Source organism: Peromyscus leucopus, chromosome 17 (assembly GCF_004664715.2).
Source record: "Peromyscus leucopus breed LL Stock chromosome 17, UCI_PerLeu_2.1, whole genome shotgun sequence".
Lineage (NCBI taxonomy): Eukaryota > Metazoa > Chordata > Mammalia > Rodentia > Cricetidae > Peromyscus > Peromyscus leucopus.
This window is the reverse complement of record NC_051077.1, coordinates 4926985-4950105: the sequence shown is the minus strand read 5'-3', so window position 1 is coordinate 4950105 and position 23121 is coordinate 4926985. Positions and strand designations below refer to the sequence as shown.

General features: G+C 50.8%; 1 protein-coding gene across 1 annotated transcript in view; it reads right to left on the bottom strand.

Moving 5' to 3' along the window:
• Arhgef10 (Rho guanine nucleotide exchange factor 10) overlaps window positions 1-23121 on the bottom strand; it is an 86056-nt gene that overhangs the window by 43852 nt on the left and 19083 nt on the right. Inside the window, exons 3-11 of the mRNA XM_037211892.1 lie at window positions 21923-22102; window positions 20654-20941; window positions 18015-18078; window positions 16821-16897; window positions 14967-15023; window positions 11379-11542; window positions 9080-9196; window positions 6525-6636; window positions 4030-4136 (exon numbers count right to left, since the gene is read on the bottom strand). Coding sequence (XP_037067787.1) covers window positions 4030-4136; window positions 6525-6636; window positions 9080-9196; window positions 11379-11542; window positions 14967-15023; window positions 16821-16897; window positions 18015-18078; window positions 20654-20941; window positions 21923-22102 — 1166 coding nt within the window. The remainder of the gene's footprint in view (window positions 1-4029; window positions 4137-6524; window positions 6637-9079; window positions 9197-11378; window positions 11543-14966; window positions 15024-16820; window positions 16898-18014; window positions 18079-20653; window positions 20942-21922; window positions 22103-23121) is intronic.

Genomic DNA, 23121 nt, shown 5'->3' with positions numbered 1-23121 from the left:
CTCACCAGTTGGGTAGGCTTGCTCGTCAGTAAGGAGCCGTAGGGACCACCTGGCCTGCTCCCCCAGTCCTGGGGTGTATCTCACTATGCCCAACGTTTGTCACAGGTTCCTGGGGTCAAGGTCAAACCCTCATGCACATGCAGCAAGCCCTTGACCAACTGAGACGTACAAATACAGGGCCGGGTGGCTTATCCCTGTCATCCCAGTAGTTAGGAGACTGGGGGAGGAGGACTCACGGTGAGTTAGGGCTATCTAGTGAGTTCCTGACGGTCTCGCCCACCAATCCAGAACCTGCCTCAAAAAATACAGATGAAGCAGGGGTGAGAAACACTCTGAGTGGCCATGAGGTCATTCTCAGTACCGTAGCTCATCAGGAACAGCCTAAGCACAGGTTCTTCGCTGTAAGGTACACTCCTGATCGCACGCAGATCCAGGAAACTGTTTCTGCCAAAAATCAGAAGCCCAGACCCTTCCCCGGGGCTCTGAAGTAACACTGCCCAAGGGTTAGCCTAAGGATTCAGACAGCTACATCTTAAGGCCCTGAGATAACACCTTAGGTCAATGGACCAGAAACTGGTATAAGGTGGTCAGCATACAAAACCCACTCCGTCATCAAGATTTCCTGGCTACTGCAGGTGATGTCAGCCTTTGGGGGCACTTAGAACTGACCCATCAAATGGCATGTCCAGAGAGGAGTGGCATTAGAGAGCACCCAGCGATGTAACATCATCCTAAGAACTACAAATCCAAAGTTGCAGAGATCAAGTTCACCCAAGGGCATTCAAGGGCCAAAGGAACAAGCCAGAGGAGGCAGTATTGTCCTCAAGAGCGACCGGTCTGCTCAGAGCAGAATGAGTAATCCTCATTGGGGCCTGAGCCTGGAGAGGTTCCAGACCCTTCTATGGCCATTCCTGTCCTTATAGGGGATGCTGTGGGGTGACTGATAAGATTCAGTGCCCTCAGGATGCAAATAATTTTCACTAACAATCTCAAACATATAAATAAGAGCTGTCCTACCCCTTCCAAAATTAGGGCATGAAAAGAATATTCAACACACAGCCTTTCTGTCTACTTCCACTACCTTCTTTCTCTTTCAAAAGGGAGTGGGGGAAAGAATCCAAAAGCATCAACACCCCCAGTTTAACCTTTAAAGACATAACTCTCAAGGAGAACTCAGTTGCCAGGGAGAAAAATAATAGATGTGAATCACAACTGTAGGACAGCAAGCTGAACAAAGAACACAGAACTCAGGACCCCTGCTCAGGGTCAAGAGTGCCAAAATAAAACTCAAATTCCTCCACTGACCCTCATAAACTACTACAGTATCACCAAGCCATGCAAGTGGTGAATTGGGGTTAAACTCAGTCAATGTGACCAAGCTAATCCTAGTGTGGTCTACGGGCCTTTCTGCAGAGATGTCTCTACTTACAGTCACTGGGGTAACCCACAGGGCACCTCCACCACCACCCCCTGTCCCACTAACCACAGTGAGCACCCAAGAGGCTGCTGGGATTGGGAGGTGTCATACCTCCTGTTTAAAATCCTACGAGTGGACTGGCCAGATGGCTGGAAAGGGAAAACACTTGTCCAAGTCTGAAGATCCGAGTCCCAACACCAGAAGCCAAGGTGAAAGGAAAGAACTGACTCCTGAAAGCTGTCCTCTAATCTACACACACACACACACACACACACACACACACACACACACACACACACACACACATATCATGGCATTGCCTGCCTGCGCGCACGCGCACACACACACACACACACACACACACACACACACACACACATATACATCATGGCATTGCCTACCTGCACACAAACACATATCATGGCACTGCCTGCCTGCACACACACACACACACACACACACACACACACACACACACACACACGCGCACACGCGCACACACACACACAAACTATTGGCCACTTCCTCCTTGTGCTGTATCCCCATCTCCTCACACATCACACATCTTACCCACGGTTTCCTCACACTCTCATTCATTATCTCCATACCCCATACACTCCCTCACTTCACACATCCCACACTACTATCTCTACATACAGCTCACACACCTGTGTTCACTATCTCCTCACAAACAGCAGCTCTATGTACTGTCTCCTCACACAGCCAGACACCCTAGCTCAGTACCCCAGCTACCCTACACCCCTGCCCAGTGTCTCAAGATAGGCCCCGTCCCTGCTCACATGTTCACACACTCTACCCTCGTTTATGGTCTCAGCCCATCAGCGTCTAGTCCCAGCCTGTTCTTTTTGTTTGGATGGTGTTCGCTCGTGGCTGCCTGGGTCCTCAGGTTCCTTCTATCCTCGCACCCCTCGGGATCTATGCCGAGCCACACCTCCTCTGTGGAGCTGCCCTCCTCTTACAATGGACAGCATTTCCCCTGAGCTTCCTGTCTGGCACAGGAGTTTTGTGGACAGAGAACAGGATCCGGGTATCATTCATATATTTTGTCCCCGGTACCCAACTGAGATCCTATATAGGATCAAATGCTGGGAACAGTAATGTCAGATCACGTCAAGAATGCTGACGGTAAGCCTCTCCCTTGTTATAACTCACGCTCGCACGAGGTGGGCGAGCCAGGCAGTGAGAGAGGTTCTTTGTGCCTGTGACAATCTGTCAGCGACCCTTTTCTGGCCAGCAGCTCAGGTCACTTCCCCAGCTGGGCACGAGAGAGGGGTTCAGAGAGGGGCCTTTCGCACGTGTATCTGTGAGGCGTGGTTCAGATCCTTCACCTCCGCCACGGCCAGCTTTCTCTGTGTAAAATGCACACAGACAGAGAGGGCTTTTGGGGATCACGGGCTCCGGAGTGCATCCAGCCTCAGCCCCGATGACTGGTAATTAACCAGGCGGCTCCCAGGCTGTCTGTGTAACCCCGCTGATGGACCACACCTCTTTACTCACTGCCACTCTGCCTTGATTCCGTTTTCAATTCTCAGAAAAGGTAAGCTTGCTAACTGGGCCTGAAGTCTATTAACAGCCCCTAGATATCCTCTTTAACCTTTTCAACGCTAACCTTTGCAACGTAGCGTGTTATTTTCTTTTTATGTGTCCACAGTCTGTATCTATTTACCTATACATGATTATGCACCTCTATCTATCATCAGCCTGCCTACCGAGGTACTGATTCATCTCTAACTTGTCATGAGTCTTCATTTATTCATCTGTGTATTATTCACAAATTGAATTATGGTCTGTGTCTTGTGTTTTCTCTTCCTTTTACCAAGGAAAGTCAAATAGAAACCACTGACTTTCCCCCCTCTGTACTTACTGTCAGATGTTAGGAAATGAATCACATCCAGATAATTGCATTAGTTATTAAAAGTCTATCATTTATGGGCTAGAACAATGGTTCAGGGGTTAAGACCATGGGCTGCGTTTGCAGAGGACCCAAGTTCTGTTCCAAGCACCTACATGGTGGCTCAGATCCATCTGTAATGCCAATTCCAGGGGATCCAACACCCTCTTCTGACTGCCTTGGGCACCAGGCATGCACACGGTGCACTTACATACAGGTAGGCAAAACACTCACATTCATAAAATAAGTAAGTCTTTAAAAAGAAGGTCTATCATTTTAATCTCAATTTTAGGCACCTATACATACATCTTTTACACACACCTGTATATTGTCTCTTTAAGGGTTTTATAGAGATAAGGTCTGGCTATACATCCCAGGTTGGCCTCAAACTGGTAGCAATCCTCCTGCCTCAACTTCCACAGTGCTAAAACTACAGGCATGGTCCACTATGTCTTACTGTCTCTATAAAAGTATCTAGAACTAGAATAAATAAAGTGTGACAAAGAAATTAAGTCCCACACATTTCTCAAACTTCCACTTGGAGGTGATATTTATGGTATTTAGGGAACTGTGCTGAGGCCAGAGCTGAGACCAGAGCTTTTCACGGCTGGTTTAGGGGCAAAGTGTGGAAGCCCCAGTGATAGTGTGTTCTCAGAGACACTAGCTGGTCCTCTAGTGTGAGCACCAGTGACCCGCTCACCTGTTGCTGAGACAAGCCCTCGGGCATCGGGGTCAGGACAGCCTCTGGATGCTTGCAGTCCACATCAATGAACAAATTCTGCTCTTCTTCAAAACAATACCTTTGATCTAAAAAAGGAAAAAAGTTAAGAATGCATGAGCCTCACATCAAAATTCTGTATTTAAGATATCATAGCATAGTAAAATAAGCTGTGTTTTAAAATAAATCTTCTGTGTAAGCATTTCAAGTTCAAATACATACTTCCCACCTGGCTATTGTTAAATTGAAAATTTAGCAAACCCAATAAAAAATTCTTCCACAAGGGTAATAAAGCATCAGTATTGAGATTTTTGTTTGTTTGTTTGTTTTTCGAGACAGGGTTTCTCTGTGTAGCTTTGCACCTTTCCTGGAACTCGCTTTGGAGACCAGGCTGGCCTCGAACTCACAAAGATCCGCCTGCCTCTGCCTCCTGAGTACTGGGATTAAAGGCGTGTGCCACCAACGCCCAGCCAGTATTGAGATTTTTGAAGTTTATCTTCAGTATCTTATGTAGCCAAACGATAAAGCAGAAAAAGGTATTTTGGTTTCTAACATTACACAGCAACAAAAAATCAGAAACAGGAAAGCAGCAGGGACGGGCTAAGAGCGGACACTTTGTAATCACGGAGGACTCAGGTGGGACCTAGTCAAGGAAGTCACTCACTTCCTGTCTTTCTCACACTGGGGTCCGAAAGAGCACCATTTTACAAAAATCAAAAACTTTAAACTAAATCTGGGGATACAGCTCAGTGGCAGAGTGCTTGCCAGCGTGTGCCAGGCCCTTAGTTCCATCCCCACCACTGGGAAGAAAAGTTTAAACCAGAACTAAATCCACTCCTAAAAACCAGGCAGAGCCGAGTACGCTAGAAAGTGCAGTGTGTCTGGAAGCAGGGGTCACAGAGGGCTTCCGGGTAAGAGAAACCAAGAGAGAGATGTGGTGGTATTGTGTTCCCCAAAATATTGTGTACTCTAATAAATTTATCTGGGGTCAGAGAACAGATAGCCACTAGATACAAAGGCTAGAAAATGGTGGCACTCACACCTTTAATCCTAGCATTCCAGAGATAGAAATCCCTCTGGATCTCTGTGAGTTCAAGGCCACATTGGAAATAGCCAAGCATGGTGACACACGGCTTTAATCCCAGAAAGCCAGCCTTTAATCCCAGGGAGTGGTGGTAGAAAGTAGAAAGGTATATAAGGCATGAGGACCAGAAACTAGAGGCATTTGGCTGTTTAAGCATTTGGCTGGTTCAGCATTTGGCTGGTTAAGCATTCAAGCTTTGAAGCATCAGTTCAGCTGAGAGCCATTGGGATGAGGACACAGAAGCTTCTAGTCTGAGGAAACAGGACCAGCTGAGGAACTGGCAAGGTGAGATAGATGTGGCTTGTTCTGTCTCTCTGATCTACCAGCATTGACCCCAATAACTGGCCTCAGGTTTGATTTTATTAATAAGAACTTTTAATATTCCTGCTACAGAGAGAGGCTGACTGGATGGCTGGGGAACCCCGAGAGGCTGTTGGCTGGGACTTCAGCAAGTGATGCTTTTAAGGAGCTTTCCAGGTAACTGAGACAGACATCCAGGACAGAGAACTCTTGCTCAGGCCAAGCTGCTGGTCTGGCCGCTTGGGAAGTGCAGACAGTTGGTGTGTTTAGGGACACACCTTTGAGCTACTGCACCTCTCTCCTATCCCCACTCCCCAAGAGAACCATCTCATCCTGAGCCAGAGCTCACAGCTGCACGCATCCCGGAGGCCTCTGCCAAGCCTCGAGGTCCCAGCTGGTATCTCAACTCTAGGAACTTCCTCTGACCCAAAGGATCTCGTGCCTACAGCTTAGTGACAGCACTCAGTGTCCCCGGACACACACAGGCCACACAGGCTGTGGCCCTTTAGTGAGTGTTAGGAAAACTTGAGCGTTGTGACAGCAGCAAGTCTTCCTTCACCAGCAAGAAGGCTTCTTTATCGCCTGAACAGATGGCTACCTCCTGACATACACCCCTAGTCCCTGCAGAATGACAAAGACTGGGAGAGCCAATGCATGGCCAGTATTGTCATGCACCAGTCTGATTTAGGATGGGTGAAGAGACTAGAAATCCAGAGAGTCCCTGCACCTGAGGGCTATTGGGAAGGGGAACAGGGGGGCAGTTAGGGTACTAACTACCCTCTAGTAAAAGGAGGCAGCCAGAGAGATAGCTATTTACAAAGACTCCCTTAACTTTCTGATTTTATTGTATGCATCCCTTTCCGTATTTTGCCAGCGAGTCTCAATATCCCGCAACTACGCGGGGGCCATAATGGGCAACCCTCTCCTTCATTTGGGATGGGCAGGCCTAGGTCAGCTGGCTAGAGCAAAAGTCTCTGTGCTGAGGGGAAGTGCAGGAACTTTCCACGCTGCCTCCACCCTGCACCAGCCAGTGCCATAAGAGAAGAGAAAGCTGAGCCAGGCTCATGCTACATGCAAAAAATGGGTTCTGGACCTTGAGCGAAAGACTTGGTCCTGATGAAGGAACGGCCTCTCTTCACGGCGGCTTTGGTCTTCTCCAACCCATCTTTGGTGCCCTCCTTGGCTGCCTTCATGAGCTTCTGCATCTGTAAAGCAGAGGCAAATGAGTAGGGAGCTGGGGGTGGTTCCGCGCGATGTCACCTGCTGGTACTTTAAAAGAATACTGTCAAGTAGTCTGAGTGGAAAAAGGACCTGCAATGAGCTTTTCAGTTAGGGAGACGCTTCTTGGTTATAGTATGTGTTTGTGGTTCTGAGATATTTCTGATTTTTTTTTTTTTGGTTTCTTTCTGTTTTTTGTTATTGTTAAAGAAGAGTCAATACTTTCTTGACATGGTTCAAAAACCTTCCTGCTACATCAAAGGTTTTTGTTGTTGTTGTTGTTTATATTGCAGTAACTTCCAAACACAGGGAGCTTTGTAAGCGGCAGGCAGTCACATGCCCCTAATCTAAGGTCAGAAGAGGTCAATGCATGCTCACTTCAATTAAGCTTTTGGATGTCCTCTACAGGGGTCCTTCCTGACAAGTCCCAGGTCTACACCCAGTTGGTGGGAGGGGCAAGAAAGAGTCAGGGATAGAGAGTGGACTGAGACTGGCCTAGGTGAGAAGAAGACAGCCAGTCCCTCTGTTGGGATGTACATCTGAACGACAACAGCCCATGCGGGTTGAGTTCACTGGACCTGGTTTCCTCCAGCCAGGGCTGTGACTTCACATTCAAATGTGGGCCACAGGTGCCCAAGAGTGGCCTTGGCACACGCTGGCATCTCCTTCCTTACTCTTTAACCAGCTGGGATTGAAGGTATTGGCAGCAGACCCTGAAAACCCAAGAGGCTGGTGAAGACACAAGCCAGCGTCCCTCACACCAACCTCTTGGCAAGTCTGCTTTACCTCTCAGCAGGCTGCCATGGCAACTGAGCTCCCAGCTCATGCCCTCTGCTACCTGCTCTTGACCACTTCACCTTGCCGGGGGACAGGAGTCCTTACTGGCAGTCTTTGGGAGCGTCTACACTGAAGTCCCCTGCTTCCCAATGATGAAACTGCTGCTTTCTAGTCAACGACCATTCAACATAGCTATAATTAACCCCTGATCTACACTTCCAACCCAGCACCCAACTCCGGATTTCCGTCCCTTTTATAACCATTCTTTCCCATAGTGGTAAAAATTATAAAGTGACTCTTGTCCCCATCCTAATTGCTGCGTCCCTCAGTCCATGACCATAACCTGTTGGTATTGTCAAGGGCTAGCTCTTTTAGCTCACGGTAGCTACCTTTCTAGGCCCTGCTCCTCCTGACCCCAACCATGGGCAGCTGCACCCCAATCCCACTTGACCACATCAGAGTAAGCAGAGGAACGCAGACTAGGGGCAGAAGGGGCCCTTCAGATCCCAAAGCACACCTCCATGTTAGGCAGGTAAGATTCAATTCTGGGAGGTAAGGAGACACGCCCCAGGCTCAGCCTGAAGGCGGGGCTCTTGCTTTTCATGCTCCTAGCTCTTGCTCCCATCTCTGGCCCCGTCACTCAGCACGTCCCTAAGCTGGACGGAGCTGACTTCGTGCGGCATGCTACCCCAACTAGCAGAGAGCCCAGGGCTCCCAGGAAAACCCTGGAGCTAGCTATCTCATGGATCTGCCTCGGTCCCCTCACTGCCCTGCGGGGAACCAACCGGATGCTGGCCAAATGGTGCCATGACTCTCTTGGGGAGGCTGCCCTGCTTCAGAAAGCCTAGTGTATAAATGCCGAGGAGGGGAGCCACCACCGCCTGCCCAGAGCTGGCTCCAAGGACATCTAGTTTTAGGGGAACCCCATCTAACACATGAATAAACCTCGCGGGACCAAGGGGATGGCGAGTCAGGGGAGGTTACTTGACAGTGCCCTTTTAAAACACACCTCAAAGGACGAAGATACGCAAAGTCAGCAGTTCTCAAGCTTCTGGCCTAGGAGCCCCTTAAATGTCACGGTCATGTCTGTGTTTTTGAGCGGTGCTAGAAATGGAGTCCAGGGCCTTGAGCTTGCTAGGCGCTTGCTTTACGTCATTTGGCTCTTAAGACCACGGAATGCCCTACAGCTTTCTCTTCTATTTTATTAATCTAGAGTAATAGCAGTAAAGTTAAAATTGGTAACAATTCTAAATGTTATATTGATACTTATTTAAAAGATAGTAAATCTATTGCATTTCCATTAAATGACATAATTATGAGAAATGATTTTATTTTCCAAGACAAAATTGATATTTATTTTGCATGCTGGGGAATCTCCCAGACACTGCTGACTCCACACGCCATCTGTTGTGATATATCACACATTGCAAGCTCCTAGAAACTTCCTCCCTTCTCTTGTGAGAGATCGAGTCCAGAGGTCGTTAAGGATGGCCCTTGGTGACATTAAGGAAATGCCCACGTGACCCGGGAGCCCTGGGCCATGCTTTGAGAACCACTGTTCTGGCTGAGCTGCACATGGCGTCTACCTTGTGCACAGCATGGTCTGCTCTGGACCACATGCTCATTGCAGAGGGTAAGGAGGAGCCACACTACCTTCCGCTCCTGCCTGTGCTTTGCCTGCGGCACCTCCACGGCTCCCACCGTACTGGCCACCAGGCCTCTCATCTTTTCCTCACAGTGCGCCTTAAAGCGGTTTAGGTCATGAGAGAGCTGTGGCACAAAGAGACATGCTTTTCAGAACAGGCTCTGTGGGTCCCCAGAGGCTATCCTGTGTGAAGGAGGGTGCGGCACCTTCCGGCTGGCGGCCACAGCCAGCTCTGCTGACCTGAGGTGAACGCACGTATAAGCCAGGTGTGCAGGAAGGATACATGCGCCTTCCACCAGTGGGCTGCAGAGGCCCCAGGGAAGAGCAGAACCAATAAATAAATGTACAGAAAGACCTATGGAAGATCAGTCCGTGACATCTCAAGGAGACAAGGACTCACACAGGCAAAACGCACTTAAGACTATTCTGTGTCAGCATCCACGGGGAGGAACCTGTCATTCAGGATCATGCTGGGTGGGCAGTTACTGTGGGGAAGACAGCCTCCATGCTAACATGACACCCTGACTGGGTGTTGGCTGGGGTGTGCCGAACCACCCTTCTGTAGTCACCGCCATCTCAAACACACACAGCCAGCCGCTTCTCCTCTGGGGGTAATGTCTCATGTCAACCAGGACAAGCACACTTTATATTATGTTTAATAGAAATTGGATACCACTTCAACAACTCAGTTTTACACTCTGGTACTTTTTAAAACACGGACACCTTAGATCTAGAAAGCCTGTTCTTCTTGCACTTCTGTGTTGGGCAGGCTTACGCCCCACCCCACCCCCCAGGACCCCTGTCCACAGCCCCCATCCTCCCGGCAGGAGGTGTGGGCATTTCTGGAGGCCTGACAGTAAGTATGAGTCCATCTTGAGTGCAAGGAAGACAGCCCCCCGCCCCAGCATTGCCAGACTGGATGCCATCTTCTGAAGCCAATCAAGAGGACAGGCCTGAGTGTTTGCCACAACACAGGTTCGTAGGCACCATGGATGCTACCCCTCTGGGTTATGTTTTAAGGACCTTGGATTAGGTTGGGAATGTCTAATACAGCTCGATGCAGACAGCTATCACCTCTTCATTAGCTGCCCTGGCTACAATAGCAGATCCATCCCTGGACAGATCCCCGCCGTACTCCTGATCACACAAAAAAGACCCATGATCCTGGAGAAAGCCTGACTGCAAGCCAGCTCTACTGATTGTCCTTGGGGCTGAAATAAGTTAGAGGAAAGGGACAGTTCTCTGGTGACAACTTGCAAAAGTAGAGTGACACAGAAATGTGGTCACGACCCCAGCTTCTGGCTGCTGGAGTCACTGGGGGAAGGCGGGCAGGTAAGGCAGGCACCAGGTCTCAGATGAGGACCTCATGTGGGCTGTCTGTCAACCACCTCACACAGGAAGCGCTCGGACACCACCGTGACTGTTCACGAGGTCAATCAACCTTTATACCCTGCCACGGGCAACGCCACCAACAGGAGTTACACACGGTGCCCACAAACCCTCCTTCCACACCTGGCCATAGGGGACCCCACCAACAAGAGTATGTGACCCTGCCGGCCACAGAGAACCCCACTACGGAGCTCACCTCAACAAGCTGTGGCCAGGGCCAGGGACGCCCTCAGTCTAATAACTCACTCTTAAAGGCTCCCATGTTCCTCCCTGGACTGTAACCTAGGACGTTTTATGCCCCAAACCAAAAGTTCTCTCTAGGGAAAAATGATCGAGGAGGCTGGGGTCTCACTGTTCACCATCGTTTCTCGGCCCTATGTTTTCACATCATCCAGTTCACATGCAGTTGTCCACCGGCAGGACCGTGTGGGGCAAAGCAGAGCTGTGCCTGTCCTGTCCAAAGGGACCCAGCCAGCTGTGCATAAGGACTGCAGCTGCCCTGTGCATCCATTTAGTGACCACCGGCATTTTCCTTCCCTGCCTTCTGAGGAAGGGTCTTTCTCTGCTGTCCTGATACCGTACACCCCAGGCTGGCCTTGAACCCCCAGCAATTCTTCTTCTCCAACCTCCTATGTGCGGGATGACACCTGTGCCAACACACGGCTTTTACCGCTTTCTCAGCGTCCAGGTGGTGAGCCTGTTTAGGGTGGCAGAGGTGACGTCACAAGGATGTAGCAGCCAGAGCCTTCTGTGCTTAGAGCTGAAAGACTGCTTCCGTGGTACCCTATGTTCCCCAAACTACACATTGATGTCTGAGAAATAACCACGTAAAGTGTGTGACTCAAAACACATTTCCCGGGTCCTGTCCCCGAGAGAGCGGCGGGACACAGAGGTCCGCCACGCAGGCTGAGCACATACTTGCTTTTTATGGCTGCTGCGCAGGAAGGATCTGGGAACTCCATTCTTGCACTCGGAGTCACTTTGCTCCTCGTAGCTCTCGAATTCGCTGGAACTCCACCCGTATTCCAGCGAGCTGTTTCCGCCTTCATCCCCATTCTCCACATCATCATAAATCATTTCATCTGAGTGCACAGACCACGGTGAAATTAGATCAAATCTGCGTTCATGAGCCTGCTGAGTTACCTTTTCACCTACAGTCCAGAAGAGGGCCGTCCAGCACTGTCCGGGATAATGCAGACGTCGCTAAGGGCACTGGCCCTTGGAACCTCCTCCACGTGGGCAGTGACTGCAATGTGAAAATGCTCTGCATAATAATAATCTGGCATGTCACAACAGCACTGGCATCCTAGGGACCCAGTGTGACTGCTGCAAATAAAACGACAATGTACTACATAATGTGCTGGCCATCATGGACTTTCCACAAAGGGAGAGCTTCCTTTGTATATAGAACATGTGAAGATTAGACAGACAGGCGATAAGGCAGAGAGAAAGGCAACCAGAGATGCGGAGCTGACATCTGATGGATGGAGGCTCTAAGGATGGTAAACAGCTCCCTAAATAGTGAACAGCGATGTAAGTTGGGACACGAGTGTGGCCCACTTCTTCCTGGAACTCTGCCCGGTGGAGGACATTCTCCACCCCCCCTGATGCCTAGCAGCCTGGCTGCCACACTGGGGCAGGGTCTCTGCATTTGAGTGAAGCAGCTGGTTTAGGATGCTTATGGATGTGATTTGAACTATTTCAATTTATTGATCTCAAGTTACGATTTTCACAGACAGGTGCTGAGTTACCTCCACCGAGCAATCTTTCCTTCCTCATCCTCCCCCGCTCCACTTCTCTCTCAATAACGTCCCCAGAGTCTGTTTCTTGTCAGACAACAGCTTGGGCTTTCCCAACACTGCTTAGCATTCTGGTTTCTGTTCCACACTTTTCCATAGTCACCCTCTGCTGCTGTCCTCCAAGGGACCGGGCAGGATCTCACTACCTTTCAACACATTTTGACCACAGGCCATTATCTCAATGGCTTCACTGTTATAGATCTGTCCTGAGAGTTTTTAAATTTAAAGTCAGAATACACTGTGATTTCCGGTCTCACTCCATCTTTGACGGCTTGAAAGGTGACAGTACAGCTATTTTTGTAGAGTGGTTTTCTATTTCTAAGTATTCATTTACTTATTCATTCATTCATTGTAAAGCAGGGGATTGAACCTGGGGCCTTGAACACACTAGAATGGTGCTCTGCCACTGCACTATAGATTCCCACACCTTTATCTTCATTATAGTTTGGTTGCACTAGTTAGTTGCCCAGCATGCCCTGAATTTGTAGGTCGGGCAGGCCTTGAACTCACTCTACAGTTCAGGCTGGCCTTGAACTTACAATCCTCTTCCTCAGCCTCCGGAGTAGCTAGGATGACAGCTCAATAACTTGTATTATTTTTATCCATTTAAAAATTCTGCTCATTTTTTAAATCAATTTTATTGGGCTGTGTGGTAGTTTGATGTCATTTGGGAAGAGGGAACCTCCACTGAGAAAATGTCCCCAGCAGACTGGCAGTTGGGTCATTTTCTTGACTGATGATTGATGTGGGCGGGCCCAGCTCACTGTGGGCAGTGCCAGCCATAGGCTTGTGGTTGTGGGTGCTATAAAAAAGCAGGCCAACCGGGCGGTGGTGGAGCACGCCTTTAATCCCAGCACTCGGGAGGCAGAGGCAGGCGGATCTCTGTGAGTTCGAGGCCAGCCTGGGCTACCAAGTGAGTTCCAGGAAAGGCGCAAAGCTACGCAGAGAAACCCTGTCTCGAAAAACAAAAACAAAAACAAAAAAACAACAACAAAAAAAAGCAGGCCAACCAAGCCGTGGAGAGCAAGTCAGTAAGCAGCCCCCCTCCCTGACCCCTGCTCCAGGATCCTGTCCTGTCTGTCCTCACTGATGGAAGATGACCCGAGAGTTATAAACTGAAATAAACCCTTTCCTCCCCAGGGCTGCTTTGGGTCATAGTAGTTTTATCACAGCAAAAGAAACCCTAACTAAGACAGACTGTTTATCAAAAGACATTGGCATAATACTTTTTTGGTATTTGTTAATGCTTGCTCGGAAGCATACTGCATAATTTTAGAGTGTTGCATGGACTTGATAAAACACTTGGAAACTGTATCTCCAACGCTGTCTTCAAGCTGGGCATGCTACCATTCCACAGCCATTGATTCTGCGGCCAGCACCCATTGACAGTGGTGAGGCCTTGGTTAAAATCTCACACTCCAGTTACACAAGGAACCTGTTTCTGGTCACACCTCAGATGTAACTTTCAGTATGCATGTGGAGCCTGTCCTGTGAGGCCACTCTGTCCTTGCAATAATGCCACGAAGCAGGAAACCTAATGTGTACTGGTTACACTGGCTAATAATGCCAGCTGGTGTGACACCTAATAGGTTGTTAGTTAAACTGGCCACATTTTGGTCACCATCGTATTTCCTTCCCACATGTTTGCTTCTACATTGTCTGTATCCTTACAGGCAGTTGGATCCAATTTCTATTAACTGTAAGTCTCAATATTTGGACTCACTCTGCAATCTTTCCTCATGCTATCTGTCATTTTCTTCTTAATTTGTAAGTCCTTGCTTTTGACCTCATTGGTTTTGCTCGCTGGTTTAGAAGCTAAATGACATATTTCTATGCTGTCAGGTGCTGCCCATCAAATACACACTGAACCTTTCATAGCCAAACAAAACCACAAACCACAAAGAACAACAAGAAAGCCAGCCACTACCCTGCCAGTGCAGAGGGGCCCAGCTCCCCGCAGCTCTGAGGGTCAGCCCATCAGCACTGTCAGCCGCCCCCACTGTGCCCTGTGGTTCACCACAGGCCTGCCGGCGCCCATGCTCATGGCTCTCCTGCTGCCTAGTGCTTCCTTCCGCTTCTGTATCCTTGCCCTCGAGTCTGTGAGGACAAACCCAAGCTTCTGGCTGCCGTGGCATGTTGAAGAGATTGTGCTTGTCTGGATGTGGAAGCCGCAGGGGCGCCTCCCTCTTCCAGCTACCCAGTGGCCTGCCGTCCTTCCCCCACAGCCCTCAGTGGCTCATCTGTTTCCTTTGCTGCTTTAAGATTTTCGCAGCGATTTGGTGCGCAGCAGCGGCGGCGGTTTCGTTTACATCTGCCAGGTTCTATAGATCAAGGTCGATGAACCCTGCTTTAGGCTTGCATCGCTATGATCCGACCACGGCCTGTGTTTTCCTTTCGATCTGGAGAAACGTAACCTGACCTTCTGTGCTTCCCCCTTTATATCACTTCCTAGATGTGTGCTAGAACGCCTCAGCCTCAATGTTTCCAACCTTTGCTCCTATTTTTCGTATCTTTCGCTCTTGTGCTTCAAGTGCTGTGAGCAAGCGCACCAGTCCTCAAACACACCACACAAGATAAGCACCCGAACCACCAAGACAGAAAACACGCATGCTGGACCCAGGGGGTTGCACAGGCACTAGCTACGTTTGCACCCGAAAACAAAGACTGCTAAACTAGACCTAAAACTCCGGTCCAGACAAGATCAAACCTGGTTCGGAGTCTGAGTTCTCCCTTGGAACATCATCGTAAATTGCTTCCTCTGGATCTGCAATAAGAAGGGAAGGTCTGTTCAAAACTGGCCAGAACCAGTGAGCGTGGTGTTATAAACATCCCAATGGTTAGCATAGAGGGGTGGCCGACTGTATCCCAGCCAGAAGGACCACTCTGAATTACAGCTTCATCTCAAAACAGAAAAGATGTGAAACAGGACCAACAGGGGCAGTTCCCAGTTTCCAGGCCCCCCCACTCTATCACTGTGTTCACAATGTATCTCTCCCTGGCTCTTTCACTCTATCACTGGGTTCACAATGTATCTCTCCCTGGCTTTTTCCCTCTATCACTGTGTTCACAATGTATCTCTCCCTGGCTCTTTCCCTCTATCACTGTGTTCACAATGTATCTCTCCGTGGCTCTTTTGAACAGGGTCAAGCTTGTGGGGTTTGGAATACAAAGGTGGTACACAGTTTTAGGAATAAAAGGAGTATCCACTGGAGCCGCATCAGTGGGGAGTCCACAGACCTACACTGATACACCCTGGAGGTGAGGAGTCACCCGTCCGTACCACTAATCCGTCAAATGCACAGGGTGGTTTCCCACCCAGGATTATGGGGACACGAGTGTTCTGTGGGTAAGTTTTCTTAACAAATGTGTGTGATGGGAGTGTGTGTGTGGGGGGGGAGTTGTAAAAATGTAATACACTATATAAGATGGTCACATCGGATCACCAACGACATTAAAACTGATCTGAATATGTAAAGTGCTTACATGCCTTATGTGGATAGATGCTTCATCTAAAGGCTCTTGAAGTTGATTTTCCAGAGTATTTGTGTTATCGTTTCTATGGAAGCACACCCATCCACGGTGTATTACCGTACTGAAAACCATGGGAGACGGAGTATAAATGAACTGTCCCCCACATGCAGCATGGCTTCTCATCACCATGGAGAGCAGGCCCAGAAACCGCAATTCTGAAGCTGTGGTGGCAGCTGGTACGCCACTCGCACCTACCAGCTGTGGCCACAGTAGAGAGCTCTCCTCCTGAGACAGGGCTGGGTCGTGTCAGCCCTAGGGTTGTTTTTAAGCAGTTGACTGTTTGAGTTTGGGGGGCGGGGTGCAGACACAGAAGAAACCTGAGGGCCATGTCTTCGACAAGAGATTTGTGGGTTGTTGTGATGGTTCTGAGTCAGCAGCCCCAAAAGAGCCACCACAATCACCCTAGAACCTGTGTCAAAGTCACCGTTCAAACCAAACCAAAACTTTCAGGAAGACACTTGAACAGTTGAGGCAGCTGAGGTGGTTTGACCTCTAAGCCAATCATACAAAACAGTTACACAGAAACTAGGAGCTACTGGGTAATAAAAGGCATAATCCTTACTTCCTTAAAAAAAAAAATGATTGGCTAAAAATATCTCGGCTTCTTAAAAAACAACTGTGGATATCTGAGACCCGCAGACCACCCCTGAGCGCCCCCACCGACAAACACAGTCTGGAGGAGATCCAAGAAGCGTGGATGGTGTCTCCATGGAGAATGGCTGAAGACAGGCGGCAGGTCGGAGCGTTAGCTCCCTCTCCATCATACTATGAAGCCAGGCTGTACCAGGAAGAGGCAGGAGGGGTAAGTGCTCCGTGAAGAGCGGTGACTGCCCCAACACAGAGCAAGAGGCCACTCCAGAGTCCCCGGGAAGCCTCTCCACATAAGCTTTTGTGAGCGCTCGGGTAACCGGGAGCATTTTAAAGCTTCCAATCCCATCTCAGCCAGGAAAGGAAACCCACCACCATCTATTGTCAAAGACCCTAGGCGCTCAGGGGCGGGGATCCAGGCCCCTGGGTCAGTGGCACTTACTTTCCATCCATGCTGTGTTGGCAGGGTCGGCTGCCCACCGGGCCAGGGCACTGCCCTCCTGGCTGCCTGGATCGCCACTGGAAGTAAAGACATCATGAGCTGAGAGCGTGGAGAAGAAGCATGCCAGTCACGGGAAGCTGAGCGACTTACAGTGTTCGTGTGTGCGCCCACTATTATGCTTGCTGTAGGTCTTCCCGGACACAACTACAAGAATCCCAAGTTCAAGTTCACACACATAGCTCCGTCAACAATCTCACACACACAGTAGTGTCAGAAGTGCCATGTTTTCTGTACAACCCGAAGGTCATACATGATTCCACCTGACTGTGCAAGCCCCCTGCCTCCTCTTTCTCCAGCACAGGTTGCCAGGAGGAAGGACCACAGAGCCATCTATACCCTACAGGGTGACAGTCACAGGCAGACAGGGACTTGGACTTCTGTCTTAACACAATGTGAAGCTACTGTGACACTTCCTACAGAGAATGACAGGAAGGGATTCACTGTGAGGTCTCAACCCAGTGTCAACACACCCGTTGACAAAAGGGTGTCAGGGTGACAGATCCCAAGACAGCCACCTCCCGCTGGGGCAGTCATAAAGGCAACTGCCCAGCCCTGGTGTTAGTTTTGGGAAACAGTATCTCACTACGCAGCCTAGCCTAGTAGTCTAGAACTCATGATTCTTCTGTCTCCGCCTCCCCAATAGGACTGATTACTAACTTGTAGTCATACATAGAGCTATGGTTTCTGGGGGTGGGGGTGGGGAGGTCTTGGTGGGTCTGCTTTGCGACAAATTCTCCACTCCCACTCGATAAAAAGTCCTTGCCATGTGACTGTTTCTCTCTAGAAATTCCAGTGATTTCTAGAATTTCAAGTTTGGGATACTTTAATCCTTAACGACTGAAGGGGAGACACAGTTAAGAGCAGCCACAGCCATGCAGAGGCGGCACGGCCTGATGACGGGGAGAGGACACGGCTGGTCACCATCTCACAGCTGCACTGATGCTGCAGACAGAGGGGACACTTTGAGGCTGTGGCTCCCGGGAGGGCCTGGAAGCGGGTAGGACCCACGACAGTAACACCCTGAGGGTCCAGGGAGTGTCTTCCTGCAGCTCAGACGGCCTGAGAACCCAGTGGGCCAGCACAGCACTCAAGGTAAGGCCACAGATACAGACGATCCGGGGTTAGCACGGGTACCTGTGTGGAAGGTCCTCGGAGCTTAGGGAATTGCACTGCCCGTCTCCCGAAACTTCTGCTGCTTCTGTCAAGAGAAAAGATCGACAGTGTTTCACACCTGACAAGATGCTTGCGCCACAACAGGCTTACGCCACCACAGATTAGAAAATGCCCGGCTCTTGGATAAAATGTATTCATGACAGAATGTGAGATACCAGGTCTGTGACCCAGATTAACATAAACACGCATCATATACCAGCCTGGAGGGAGGAAGCACAACACATATCAGCCTTGGATACAGTGTCCCCCGGGGGGTGGGGTGGGGGGGCTCCTGTACTGAGGTCATGGTCCCCGGGTTAAGCGGTCCAATCACTGAGAGGTGACGGAACTATAAAGGGCTCTGACACCAAATGTTAACCACCAGTGGGGTCATAATTTGACGGCGTTATTGGAAAGTGATGAAGACTTCTGGAGGTGGAGCCCAGTCTGAGAGCAGGCCACAGGGTGGCAATGCCCTTGGGGGCCATCTTCTGGAGGCCCCTGACTCTAACAGTTTCCTGGACGCCATGACAGAAGTCGCTTTGTTCCTTGTACGCTCTCCTATCACTCTCTGACGTTCTGCCTCACAGCAACGCAGCCGTGGCCACGGGACGAGCTCCCAAGAGCCCCGAGTCAGAGCACACCTTCCTTCTCTTTAAATTGTTCACTCAGGTACTTGCTGTCATAATTAGAGCTGACACAGTGCTCTTGCAGTTCTGAGTTCTCATGGAAGTTACTGCTTGACTTACAACACGGGTACCTGGCAAACCCAAGAAGGCAGTGTGGACAGAGGAACGGTGATGCGTGATAAACCCAACTTCCTCCTCACACAGGTTGTCCAGGAGCTCTCTGGTCTGACTGGCAGTGTCCTCCCATTGCTGACCCGCATAGACGCATGTTCGCCCCGGACCTGACCGGACGCTTCGGGTACTTCCCCGTGCCCACCGCTGTTCTGTGTGCAAGAGCCTGCTTCTAGGAAGTCAGGTGAAGAGTGGGCCCTCCAAGACACGGGCAAGATACGGAGGGAGGGGGGGCAAGTGAGCATGTGCAGGAAGTAGGGCACCAGAGGTCCCTGGAACCAGCAGAGGGCTGTCGACAGTGATCAGAGCTCTTTGCCAGGACTGGCTCCCCACCAGGTGGCCAAGGCCTGAGCTCCAGCTGGGCTGCCAGCGCTGGCTATGATGGGAGACTTGAGGATATGAGTCCCAGGAAAGCTTTGTGGGGCATAGCGGCCTCCTCCTCTAGGGCCAGACGTGGGTACCGGGTGTCCAGAGGCCAGGGGCTCGGAACTCAGTCCCTCACCAGGGCATTTCTGCCGAGTGCTCCCTTCTCCCATCTCAAGGGTCTCTACATCTCTCCAGGGAACACCACTGGGATACCCAAGGTAAGACACTCTTCTTACACTTGGGGAGGCTCAGAGGCAGAATTCTGATTCACAGTTACATGGGAAATTCAGTAAGGGCTCTTTCCTTTATAGTTAACAACCAAGAAAACAATCTTTAAAGAAAACTCCGTCTTTGAATACTGGAAACCATAGGAGGCTCTAAAGAGAAATGTTTCCTGCAGAAATCGACCATAAATGCTAAGACCATGCTACGTCCTGCAGTGTGCATCTTCCCTCTCTAGCAGGAGGGCAGCTGTCTAAAAATGATGGTCTTTGCAGTCAGAGAAAACGTGTCCATAGGCCAGGCATGTGGTACAGCTACTTCGGGCAGCTGAGGCAGGGGGGATCATGAGTTCCTGACTGCCTAGGCTACAGAGTGAATTCAAGGCCAACATGGGCAGCTTAGCAAGACCTGCTCTCAAAATAAGTAGTCAAGAAGGGCTGTGGATGTGCCTCGCTGGCAGAGTACTTGCCTAGCATGTACAGGGCTCAGATTCAAACCCTAGTACTGAAGAAGAAAAGAAAAATCTATCATTTTAAAGTGATGAATAACTGAACACCATTTAAAGCACTTTATTTAAAAAAATAATTCAACGTGACTTATAACAATCTATTTTCTTGGCCGGGCGGTGTTGGCGCACGCCTTTCATCCCAGCACTCAGGAGGCAGAGGCAGGCGGATCTCTGTGAGTTCAAGGCCAGCCTGGGCTACCAAGTGAGTCCCAGGAAAAGCGCAAAGCTATACAGAGAAACTCTGTCTCGAAAAAAAAAAAAAAAAAACCAATCTATTTTCTTATTTTTGTATGTGTTTTGCTTGGTAGAAGCACTAAGCCCCAGCACTTAAGGACAAGGTGCGCACGTTTATCTTCTGACCTCGACCACAGAGAAGATGACGGAGACCCCGTGCGGAGGCGCACAGATTAGGAGAGGACGGGACACGGACACACTCTGGGACGGTGACGACAGGTTAGAGAATGCAGGGCTGGGGACTGCTCTAGTGTGAAGGTCACACAAGCTCTTCCCGGTGTGCAGGGGCCGGAGGTTCCAGAACACACGGCTGCCTCTGAGAGGTCGGTCCCTTCACTGCACCCAGACAGTTACAGCAGGGGCTAGCCTGGGCTCATTCTCCAACACCGCAGACAGACAACGTAGGAAGGGGAAGAAGGAGAGACCGGACATGCACGGGTGTCGTGACCACTGTGCCCTGGTGCTGTGCGGAGGAGCTCTGGGCGGCCTACCTTCCTCTTCCACAGAGTCGGCTCGGATGACGACGGGGCTGGAGTAGGCTGGCAGCAGCAACGGCAGGTTGGACGGGACGGCATAGCCGCAGGGCACAGGCACAGAGTAACCGCTGGGCACGCGCAGGCCCGCCCCTTCCTCCTCCGCGTTTGCGTCTGGAGACGGCGGCGGCGGCTGGTCCTCCTGGAATGGTGTGATGTCAATGACAGAGTAGGGGTTCACTCTTGTTGGGGCCACAGGCTTCGCAGGCTCAGCCTCGGGGGCAGGCTCGGCTCTAGTTCCATTTCCTGGAGGACAGAGGGGCAGCAGTCAGTAAACGAGGCATAACGGGTGTACGTGGTCCCTGTGTCTACAGCAAGGGCATGGGAACCCTGCATCCACCACCGGCGTCAGGAGCCCCAGCTTTCCCAGATCGCCACAGGAGGCTGTGAAGCCCAGGTCCTTGTGGGACACCGGGGAATGGAGAGCTGGCCTCACCCCTGGGCACAGCTGGAAGAGATTCTGCCCAGAGGCTCCCAGGACAGTGTATCAGACAAGAAGAGTCAAAGAAGCACACGAGAGCCTCGGCCGGGGACAAAGGAGGAGGAGGAGCTGGTCCTCAACCACAGTGACCACTGCCGCATCTAAGCGGTCTATCCGGCTAATGAGCCAAAGTCCCAGCTCTACCTCCAGACTTGAAGAACATGAACTCCCACAGGTGATCCATCCCAGTTTACGAATAGTGATAAAATGGCAAGTGACATCTATTAGAAAAACAGCAGGCTCCTGCCTCTAAACTACAAATGCAGGGTTAGAGCAACGAGAATGGAAACTGAGGGGAAATGATACCAAAAAAAAAATCCTCCAAAGCTGCATACAGCTCTTCCAGCTAATCACAGAGACTAGACTCCTCTAACCCCCAAAACTGCCTTTGTCATGATTTACATGTGAAGCCCATCCCCACCCAAGGCTTACAGGCTGAAGGCTTGGTCCCCAGCAGGTGGCGCTATGAGGGGGTGACTGGACCCTGGAAACCCATGGATGAGCTCCTCAAGGAATTCCCAAAAGGGGGGACCCAGCTGGAGGGAGGGGGGTCACTGGAGCTGCACATGTGTGCCTCTGAAGAAGCCACCTTGTCTCTCTGAGTCTTGCTCTGCTTCCGGAGTGGCATGGTGTGAGGAGGGGGTCTGCTTTGCTCTTCTATACCACAGACCCAGACCCTCCTGGAAGCACCGAGCGGTCGGGGTGCCTCCTGCAGGACCCCGGGGCGGCATGGCTGTGTGACTGACCTGCAGGGGGGGTGGTCTCGCCGGTCTGGCCGGCAACACCTGCTTCGGCACCTCTGGTCCCGGTGGCTGACGGGGCCTGCCGATCCGCTTCGGGGACTTCGTCTCCGCTGTCAAAGTCAAACAGTTCCCCCTCTTCCTCTTCGTTGTTATTGGTGTCATATTTCACTTCGTTTTCTGAAGCTGAAAATAACAGAAACCACAGGGCCGACATTTGCTCCCGGGACGGCACCTGTACCACCCCGGACGGGACGGGACAAACCCAGCAGGAGAGGTGGAGAGCCTGAGCCCGGCCCCTGGGGATGCGGCTGGCGGCATCACTAGAGACAGCAGCAGGACTCTGGGTCCGAGCTACAAGTTCCCTTGGCAGGCGCTTCGCCGTCGCAAGGTAGAAAAAAAAGAAGAACAGAGAGGGAAAGGCGGAGAGGGGGAAAGCATCTCTCTCGCCTGAAACCTGTGCTGCGGCTTAGGATCTAGGAAAATCTGATCTCCTTCCTTGTCGCTCCAAGACAACATGAGGAGAGGAGGAGAGGGGCTTGATTGACTAACAGACCCTCCGTCCACGGGACAAGTCCATGGCCTTGCTATTCGTAATGACACACCTCGCATCGTCCCCTGGCAGAATGAAGGGCCACTTAACGTCTCCCCCACAATTAGAACGGTTCCAGACTGCTCTTTTGGCAGGGGGAGGGAAAGAAAGAAAGCGTGGCTGAAATAAACACACTGTACTTCGCGTCGGGCTTCTCGGGACCGGGTGCATGTAGTTCAGTAGCAGAGTACTTCCTAGCACGGGAACTGCTCTGGATTCCATGCCAGCACTGCCTTCCTCTCGGAGGTACGGGGTGGCACGTCTCCTTGAGGAAACGCAACTGCCACAAGACTATGGGGACACCCCCAAACCAGCTAGTGGGTGAGAGGGCACATTGTGATCCATGAAAGTAGCGTGTGCGGAAGAGAATCGCGGGCGAGTTCTGGCAGCAGTGGCGCGGCCCTTGCTCGAGGCGGTGAGACGCGTGACGGAGGCTGAGCTGTCTGCCAGAGAGAACTTGCCCGTGTAATGGAAGAATTCAAGTGGGGAGAGGTATGTGGATGATGGCACCCTCTGCATTCGCCTCCGGTTTGCAGAAGTGGGAAAAGGTGGCAAGATGAAGGGAAAGGTAGTCCAAGTGAGATTCCTCTCTGAAGAGCCCTTCCTGGGGTTG